The sequence below is a fragment of the Amborella trichopoda genome, chromosome 8, assembly GCF_054954075.1.
Source record: "Amborella trichopoda isolate Santa Cruz 75 chromosome 8, AtrichopodaSantaCruz75HAP2 v2.0, whole genome shotgun sequence".
In the NCBI taxonomy this organism is placed as follows: domain Eukaryota; kingdom Viridiplantae; phylum Streptophyta; class Magnoliopsida; order Amborellales; family Amborellaceae; genus Amborella; species Amborella trichopoda.
In genome coordinates, this window is record NC_142343.1 from 6074539 (window position 1) to 6085259 (window position 10721).

General features: G+C 35.4%; 1 protein-coding gene across 1 annotated transcript; it reads right to left on the reverse strand.

Moving 5' to 3' along the window:
- Positions 1 to 5218: 5218 nt before the first annotated feature.
- LOC18436248 (uncharacterized) lies at positions 5219 to 8149 on the reverse strand. The gene is made up of 2 exons (XM_020668324.2): positions 5529 to 8149; positions 5219 to 5417 (listed from the first exon to the last, which is right to left on the reverse strand). Exons 1-2 carry the CDS (start codon positions 7085 to 7087, stop codon positions 5363 to 5365), a joined length of 1614 nt encoding a protein of 537 aa, XP_020523983.1. The 5' UTR covers positions 7088 to 8149; the 3' UTR covers positions 5219 to 5362.
- Between the last annotated feature and the right edge of the window lie 2572 nt (positions 8150 to 10721).

Here is a 10721-nt window from a genome sequence, read left to right on the forward strand (position 1 = left end):
CTACCACATCAATTCAAAATCATTTTACGTCAGCTCCACGCATGAGCCTAAACTGCTATTTCTCGAGCTCAAAAATGTCTAGCACCGTATGATGTAAAATGTTAGTTGTATCTTTCAAATTCATTAGAAAACATGACACTAAAATGCTTAGTTGGCTCCATAACTGCATGGGCTAAAACTGCTGCCTATTTCTTTTTCAAAATTTCTCCCTTTCTTTTCAAAATTTTTTGTTTGAATTTTTTAATTTTTATTTCTTAACTTTAAATTCTTAGTTTTAATTTCTTAATTTTAGGATTTCTTAATTTAATACTTCTTAATTTTCTTTAAATTATTAATTTTAATTTCTTAATGTTAGGATTCCTTAATTTAATGCTTCTTAATTTATTCATTTTTAAATTTCATCATTTCTTAATTCTCTGTTCTTAATTTAAAATTTTTAGCTGGCCCATTCCTTAATTTTGACATTTGTTAATTTTCATTTCTTAGTTTTCATTTGCTAATTTCAAAATTTCTTAATTCATATTTCTTAATTTGTATTTATTCTTAAAGCTCCAAATGTTGAAGTCATTCTGATTTGGAGAATTTCAAAATTCTATATTTATATTTTCAAAACCTTAGTTGTTTTGGTTGAAATTGTAAACTCGACACCAACATCTGTTTAAAAAATCTCTCCGTATTTTCAGAATTTTCTAAACTATTTTAAAAAATAAAAGAGTAGGAAATAAGTCTTGGGATGAGCATTTATTAGGATATCCTACCCATTCATAGGAAAGGCCTAAGAGAAAAGGGAACTTAGAAAGAAAAGTCAATTTCATTTACATCATTCATTTCATTTCATTCGATTCGAACTTCAAAAACTCAGAACCGGTGACAACTACGATAAGCAATAGTCAACGTGCTGATGAACCTGATGGGACGATCATCCTTTGAGCATTAGTTCTAAGTCTTTAAAGTCATTTATCTATCTATAGGTGTCTATGTCTTTGTCGCCCGCCTATCTTTCGTGCATCAAAGAGAGACAACTATAGATACCCAATTTAGAATTGACATTTTCTTTGAATTTCTAAATCTCAAGGTATAGAAATGATCCCTAAAAATAATAAGAAAAGCCTTAGAATAGCCATTCAACACTTAGGGGTCAAACTAGTCTAATACACCATGGTCCATAGTAAACCATAATCATCCTAATCCATAATCCAACCCAAAATAATCCAAAATTATCCCAAATCCTATAAAATTTAGCCTTAGGAAACCTAAACCCTCAAAATAGGTAGGTTTTTAATAAAGAAGCAAGGATAAATTCAAAAAATCAATTAGCCAGCTAATTTGACCAAGATTGGCAAGTAAGTACCCTCAAAAATCAAATCCCCGAGAAAGTTTATATCAGTTAGAGTCGGTTCGCAGACTGCGCCACAACTTTGCAAAATTCATGAACTGTATGCCACATGGTGCGGCGCGGCCACCTTTCAACTCTTGATTGGTTGTAGATCACCACCTTCTAATTTCCCATGCTCAATTGCCTATATAAACTCACAGTTTTCACCTCAAAAGGGTCAGCAATCAAATGAAACCCTAATCCTAGGCTAACCAAAACCCGAACCTTAGTGAAGAGAATTGTAATTATCCCTTAATTAATTGAGTGGTACATCAATGTTATATATAACATGATACAACAACTTGATAAGGATCTTTGACTGAGTAAATCAAGGATCATTGTAACAACCAATTTTTACAATGATATGTTAACCACTCAAGAATCTCTTTCAAATTCAAATACACTTTCTATCAACACCCTTCCGCAAGATGAGTGTGCGACTGGGTGATCGGTCAGCTTGTCTCTTAGAAGATGAAAGCGAGTAGGAGATAAGCCTTTGGTAAAGATATTAGCGATTTGTGCAAAGCTAGGAACAAATAGAATACATAATGATCCCCGGGCAACACGTTCTCGAATGAAGTGATAATCAATATCAATATGCTTAGTACGGGCATGCAGTAATGGATTAGATGCTAAATATGTGGCACTGACGCTGTCACAATGAATCACAGGGGGAGAAGATAAAACGATATGTAAGTCACGAAGAAGAAAGATGATCCGTTGAATATCAGCAGTTGTAGTATCAAGGGCGCGATACTCTGCTTCAGTACTAGATTGAGATACAGTAGGTTGCTTCTTGGTGTGCCAAGTTAATAGATTCGGTCCAAAGAGCACACACATGCCAGAAGTAGACCAACGACTATCCGGACAGCCAGCCCAATCTGCATCAGAATATGCCCGAAGTGTCTTATCAGAAGAACGTTTTATAGCGATGCTAAAATGAGAAGTCCTTTTGATATAGCGAAGAATGCGTTTAACCACAACGAGGTGTTTGGTACGAGGTTGGTGCATGAATTGGCAAACCGGATTTACTGCATAAGTGATATCAAGTCGAGTCATTGTGAAGTATTGCAATGCCCCGACAATGTGTGATAAGTTGAGACATCATTGAGAGGATCACCATCATAGAGAGAAATCTTGGAATCAGAAGTGACTGGTGAGGAGAAAGGGTGCAATACATTTGGTTCTTCGCCAATTGAGACATACACTTTCTCTCAACACTTAGTTTTAGAAAACTTAAGCCTTAGTTCCTTTTTAAGAGCCAGAAGCCAGTTCTCGAGCAACCATGATCATCCATTTCTAAAGAAAAACCATTCATTTATCAAATTTATAATGCCTGAACCCTACATTTTTAGAAGCTTTTAAGCCTTAACTCATTCAAGATCAAGAAAAGTCATTCATTTCAAAAGAAGAGGGATTCAATCATTCAAATCAAGCTCTGATCAAGGCTCCATTTCCGGCGTTGGACGGGAAGGCCCCAATTAGTTTATAAGTTTGTTTATTTTGATTTATTTTCAGTTTTATAGTTTTTCTCAGCGTTTAAAAAACGCCGAGTCGAACCGGACTCGCCCGGTTCGACTCGGAAATAGTGAAAAAGGAACCGGATCGCCCAAAAATCGGAAATCGTCCGGTTCTAGAGAGAACCGGACGATTCTGTACAGTGAATCGCCGATTCACTGTACGGAATCGGCGAGTCCGAACAGTGAATCGGCGATTCCGTACGGTTTTTTTTTTTTTTTTTTTTTTTTGGTAATCCATGATAGATTTTTTTTGTAATCCATGATCGAATTTTTTGGTTTTTTGTAACCCATAATAGAATTTTTTGTAATCCATGATCGAAATGTTTGTTTTCTTTTCTTGTAATCCATGATCGATTTTTTTGTTTTTTTTTTTTTTTTTTGTAACCCATGATAGAATTTTTTGTAATCCATGATCGAATGTTTTGTAATATATGATCGAAATGTTTGTTTTTTTTTTTGTAATCCATGATTGAAATGTTTGTTTGTTTTTTTTTAATCCATGATTGAATTTTTTGTTTTTTGCTTTTTTTGTAACCCATGATAGAGTTTTTTGTAATCCATGATTGAATTTTTTGTAATCCATGATCGAACTATTTTTTTCTTTTTTTGTAATCCACGATTGAATTTTTTGTTTTTTTTGTTTGTTTTTTTTTGTAATCCATGATCGAATTTTATGTAATCCATGATCGAATTTTATGTAATCCATGATCGAATTTTATGTAATCCATGATTGAATTTTTTGAAAATTTGTGATTTTTTTTGTTTAATCCATGATCGAATTTTTTTTGTAATCCATGATAGAATTTTTTGAAAATTTGTGATTTTTTTTTTAATCCATGATAGATTTTTTTGAAAATTTTTTTTTTTTTTTTTTTTTAATCCATATTATTCAAAGAGAAAACGAGAGAGATGATGATTCTGAGGCCACCCTATCCCAGCCATATTATTCACATATCGAGTCCCAACAACAACAGTGTAGGGATGAGCACGAAATACTGTAAATTAAATGCTGAATGGCGGTTCATGCAGGGAAAGAACATATCAATATTCGCATATTCATTCAAAAACATGAAAATTCTTAATGGAGTACCCTCATTTTTTATTGAATTCCTAAAAACCAATATTTATAATGAATTTTAATAATTTTTTCGGATTTTTTTGAAGCTTTATTCTGACCGATTCACCCGATTCCTATCCGGATCGCCGATTCGCCGATCCGGATCGGTTTTTGAAAAGCCCGATCCGGGTCACCGATCCGGTTTTTAAACCATTGGTTTTTCTTGTAATTTTCAGTATTTTATTCTACTTCATGCGTTTATTTATTTTATATTTTCAACATTGATGTGATTATAGTTGGCATTGCCAACAATCCAAAGAGGGTTCGATCTCTTAAGTGAGATTTGATCACCTTAAGGTTGGTTCGACATGACCCCTCATACTTTAAGTCATCTAGAGCGAATTTCCGCCTGACTTGATTTAGCTATATTCAGGAGTGGGAGAAAAAGAAACCCTATTTTGTAGATAATGCTGATAGTAGATAATGCTGGGTAAGAAGTCTAAGAAAAAGAGAAAACAAAACTTTATAGATGAAGGGGGCATCTAGGAATTGGAACCTCATCGGTAGGGTAAGAAAAAAAAAACTATAGATTATAGTACAAACTCATTATAAGGAATGTTAAATTTGCCTCTCAGGAGTTTAATGGCTTTAAATATCGTTTACTCTAGTAACGTTATATAAACTAATAGAGCTTGCCTGTCTAACCAGATTCGGCTATGAACCACACCTAGAACCGTTTTGGTGTGACTATAGAATTGACAAACTAGTCAATACTGGTCGAACAATTTGGGTAGATTGGTTGAACTGATTGGTCGGACTTGTTAACAACTAGAGGGTCGGCCGCCTTTCTTATAATTTTTATTTAGTTTTCATTCTTGACGGATGAATGGGCTGGTTTGAACCCTATTGAACCAGACCAGTGCCCTCATGAGTTCAATGACCAATCCAATAGTGATAAGATCGCATTATCGAAAGAAGTGGAAAAACCAACTCTGTGCATCTTTCAAGTTATTCTCATGCAAAAATTGGATCTTCTTTGACCATTGACATATCTATTTCCCTCTTTTGCGACACTTAACAATTCAAGTGACCAAATTTGATGTGCAGCTTGTGCAGAAAGAGATCAATTGCACATGCTGATCATCCATCAACCCTTAAATGGATTATGAACAGTGTAAATAAGCTTGGAAATGGTTTCTTCCTTGCACATGTTGCCCCTAAAAGATGGTCCTATAATCCAACATAAAGAAGAAAAAGAAGAAGAAGAAGAAGAAATGCAATTTGAATTCCCAAAAGAGCACAATATCTGAAACTCCCAAAAGAATGAATCCCGCCACAATTCCTGAAATCTCTAAGGATTATATATATACAAAAAGTTTCTCATAGTTCTATTAGCAAACACAAAGTCCTTCAGCCCTCCTCAATCTCCACACTGTCCCCCTTTCTCGCCTGCTCCCTCTCGAACCTGCAAATGAAATTGAGCCCAATCAAAAGCTCCGTAATGGCTAGCTCGGTCTTCTCCATGTCTGAGAAATATAGCGTCTGCAAAAGAAGAACACTCGACTTTTGAACCAACCTCTGTTGCTCATGGTTATGCTCTGTTTGCCATCTTATCATATCATGCGCTAGAGGGCTGAGCCATTCCATGATCCTCTGAACGGCCTCTTTCCACTCATCAATCATCAGATCCTCGCCATTGATCAACTTCCTCTTCCCATAAGACATGAGCTTAGTTCTTACTGAGCTTTTTAAACTAGTAGGAAGCATATTGTATAGATCGGTCCTGGCATCTTCTCTAACCATACTAGGGCAAAGAAGGAGCCTTTCAACGAAAATTATCACATTAGCATAGCGAAAAGCTAGGGCGGAACCTCCGACAGTTGATGGCGAAGCATGGAAGAGCTTGTTTGTTCGACCATATCTTGATGCCCCATTCCATAGAATTTTGCAATAAGCAAGAGGAGCTTCTTGTTTTCTGTTAGCCTGGTAGCTATGAACACCGGCCCCCTTTCCGATCATGTTTGAGTCTACGTCGTTGAATTCTCCATCATTTTTAGTGAAAGTTTTGGTTTCTCCAAATTCTCCTCTGGTACTGAATTTGGTTTCACGAAATTCTCCTCCGTATTTAGCCCTGAATTTGGGGAATGGCTCATAGAGCTTCCTCAATGGATGGCCATGGCCAATGCTCTCATCCATTGAAAAATCAAGCTCGAAAGGGGTATCAGGACCAAAAATCCTTAGAGATTTGCTATGAAGAATTCCATGCCCAGTCGGAATTTTCTCAAAGGGGCCTGAAGCACGATGATCCTTCAAAATGCCAATTTCTGGAAGTTGCGCTGGGCTCCGGAAAATGACCAATTGGCCTGAAATCTGACCATTTTTGCTTGCAAATTCAGTTGGAAACAGGGGCAATCCCGACACATAAGGGCTGAAAACTGAGCAAATCCGGCCATAAACAGCGATGACACAGGCAGCCATTAAACCTGCAACTTTGTCATGGCTACAATTCCATAAAGAAAGTTTCCGGAGTTGCTTAACGCGTTGCCTTTGCCACTCGAGCTTTTGCTCAAAGAGCTCGGGGCTCATCATTTGGTACAGGGCACCATAGGTATCTCTCCTTCTCTGCAACTTCTTCTCTGAATCCTCCATCTCTTTCAATACCTCGGATTCAGTTCGAAGCTCCAAAGTCAAAGAAATGTATTTCTCTATCTTCTCAACCTTTCTATCCCAATCTTTTAGAGAGAGAAATTTGGGGCCTAATTTGCCTGCCGATGGAATGAACCCATATCGCAAAAGATCATTAAAGATGTGCTCGAAGCTCTGTAAGGCCGCGTCTTTGCACTTTCGACCAAGGTTCGAAATAGAGCGAACCACGCTCGCGAGGTCCTCGAGGAGTTCAGCGCAGGCAAGAGAGAGGAGGAAACCTTCGTCCGGAGAGACAAAATAGGCCAAGGCTTCCGACCGAAGCACCTCTGTTCGAAGCCTCGAGAACTCCCCATCTGATAAGAATTTGTATAGAGAGAGACCCCTCGACATGATCTTGGCTGACTCAAAGGAGAGTATTCCGACTGTCGAGCTGAATTGGGCTTTCTTCTTGGATCCTGATGAATTGGGTTTGATCACAGAGTTTCCCATTTGTGAACCAGACAACTCTGAACTAGAACTAATGGAGAAGAGATTTCACATGGAGTAGAGATTTCATGGGGGCTTTTATATGGGTTAAGATTAGGGTTGGGAATAGAGAGACACAAAGGGTTTCTTCATCTTCCTTGCTTCTTCTGCAAACGCGTTTATGGGGGAAGACTGTAACAGGGTGGTGGGAAATTTGAATTGAAGATTGTGAAGAGAGAGAAGAAAGGGGGGTGTCTTTAGTTTAATAGGTTGCCAGCCTCTCTTTACCCATTTATGGGGCCCAAATTTAGACCCGGGTAAACCGGGTACGGATTAAATTTGGCATGGTCAAGGTAGTTTTCATGGATGGGGTTTGTGACTTAGTAGAGAGAAATACTCCTTTTTAGGAAAATCTTCAAACCACCCAACCTCACATGCTTTTCATTTCTGATTGTGATTTATGATCTGGAACCTACAACAACATCTATCTCTTTTTAAAAAGCTCATTAAAGCAAAATAAAAAAAAGTGATTTGTTGCTCGGTATGATTGATATCTTAACTGCTTGGTATGATTGATATCTTCACTTTTTACCTAGGTTTGGAAAATCACCAATGGAAATCATAATTGCCTGATTCCATTCCAGTTCTTTAGCTTTTCTAAAGTTGATCCGACTCGAGAATCACCCAAGTTTGATTGGGAAAATCGGATCGGGCCCTGTTGAGTCAACACGTCAATCTGGTATTTGCATTTTTCGCGGAATACATTTGCGATTTCGATTAGGAGCTTTTTTTGTTCTGATGTATAACAAGAGAAATTATGCAATAGATGTAATTTTTAAACGAATAAAAAACTTTTTAGAACAAATTTACCTCTCAAGAAAGTACCTAAAAGGAGCACCAAACTTTCAAAATTGACTTGAGATTTCTCAAAAGCATCTCCTATGGTAAGAATAGCCAATTCCAATTCATTGTGAAAAGACTATGATGACGGTTCTAAGAATAACCAATAACAAAAATGATTCAAAAATATAAGGTTATGGTTTGTTTATGGGGTACTCATATACGGATATGAGTGCATGTTGAATAAAACTCGGGATTCTTTGTGCATGAGCCCAAATTTATAAATATTTCCTTTTAAGGGTAGTTCAAGGTGTTTTATGTTAGGAATTCAAATTTTAACTTAATTTTTTCCTTGTTTGTTGTAGCGAAATGTGAACGCAAGACGTGCGTTCACCGTAGGGGTGGCAATCGGATTGGATCGACAGCTAGACTTGGGTGTGGGCAGGGTCTGGCATGGACCCTACCGGTCTGGTCTGGGTTTTGGTTGACCTGACCCAACTCTATCCTACATTAAATAGATGATATATATATATGGGTTTTTCTAGAGTCGACAACCATTCAAAATACAAAATTTAATATTAGAATGAGTTGTGATGGGTATATTTATTAAAAAAATTATTATTATTATTTTTAATAAATTATTTTAATAGATAACTTAATCATTAAGTATGTACAAATTAGAAATTTTACAAAAATACAACCATATTTTAGAAGTTAGTGTTTTAAAACTTTATTTATTAAAGAGAAAAATTTATCTAGAGCCGAGGCTCTAAATAATCAAATTAGAGCCAACTTCAGACCTCAAAAATTTCACTAGAGGAGGTTGTTTTGATGCCCAAATATCCTGAAATTGAGCATCTCGACATCAAGATGCATGGACATGAGAAAAAAATGGATTCCAAGTTTTCGAAATAGTGCAACATATTTTTGGACCATCAATTTTCATAGATTTACTCAATCTACACTATTTTTGAAGCTCTAAATTTTATAATTAAAAATGAAAATATTTTTTAAGGCTGTCACAAAGATTTCTAGAATGGAAACTACATTTCTCGACACTTTTCGAATGTGCATTTTACTTTGATTGTTTAGAGCTTCGGCTCTATACAAATCGTACTCTTTATAAAATACCATTGTCTTTTGGTAAAAATTTCAAATTTACCCCTTATAAAATGACAACAATATTATTTATTTTTTAGTGATATTTACACAAACACCTTTACTTAATGAGCAAGATATCATAAAAAAAAAACTTTTTTTTTTTTAAAAAAATACTTCATAGTTAATAAATCCATCAATCACAAACATTAACCTTTGTAATTTGAAGGATTGTGAATTGTAGATTATCCCAATATATATATTACATAATGTGTAAAATAAAATTCATATATTGTTTTAAAATTTCTAGACTCGGGTCTGGGTCCAAATCATTTGAACCTGGTACAGGTCCAAGTGAAATCTAGTCGGGTTCAGTCCCGGATGGGGTCAACCTGGACCCGACCGGATGCCACCCCTAGCTCCATTGGTGTTTTTCTAGAGAGAGAGAGGATAATAGGTCTAATATGTTGACTTCCAAACAAAAAAGCAAAAAGAGATTTAGTCCAGTTTGTTAGAAATATTACATATCTTCAAGTAAATCTTACTTTTTTTAAGGTAAATTTCTCAAGAAGCATCACAGAGGTTAACCATTCAACATCTCATACATTTTTCTTGATTTTCAACGAGCACGTCAAAGGAAACATAATCATAGTCCGAACTTGATATTTTAGGTGTAGTTTTGATAAAGAGGTGAACTGTGAAATAATTAGTATTTCAGGTTGCTTGATAATCTTTTTATCTTTTTCTTTATTTATTTAATGTAGTGGATGCAACAATTGAACCTAATGGTCTAAATGTTTTATTCATAAAATCATTATTTGTATCTTTTAATATATATATATATATATATTCATGGTCTCCATATTAGAGACTACATGTCCTTAAAAACTCCATGATCTCCATATTAGTGACTAAATATCCTTAAAAATAGGGTCCGAAAATCCATTTGAAAAATAAATTTTTAATAGTCGACTCATTTTTACATGGACTCATAGAAACTGTGTCCATATATAAATAACTCCCATTCTAAACCATATTTAATCTTAATGTATTATTCTCATTGAATCCACCTTTACCATATTCTTTTTTTAATATAACCTGTACCATATTCATTAAAAAAAATCTGAATTTTAATATTATATTAATCCCCACAATTTTTTTTTTATGTGGGTGTGAATGCTAGTTGGGCCATAGTTTTTCTTTCCACTACATTGAGTGGATTGCGAAAAAAATGTGAAAAGGTTTATATGTTCCTTGATGAAAGTATGAACCAATCCATAACTTGGACTTCCATTTTACAATGTATAAGCAACACACGTCATGTGTGGAGACGATTAGATGAATGATTACCAATTTGAGCGTGTTGCCAGCATTGAGAGTCAAGGTCAAGAGAGGAACAATTCATGCGTATTTGACCCTCGGTACATTTTGGGCGCATATGCTATCATTTCTTGGGAGCATATTTTATTTTTACTCCCTCTTGCCTAAGACCTACTTGGGACTATTTTTTAAATTTGAAATTTTAGAAAACACTTAGAATCACTACATGATTACCCTAAAAAAAATAAAAAAAAAATTGAAATTTGAGTTTTCCAACACTTAATCTCACCATCTAAAAATTCGATGGTCCCTGTGCTAGTCCCAATAAAAAAAATTGATAAATAAATAAATAGCCAAAATAAACAAACAATTTACTCGGATCCGTCTTTAAATCACATGA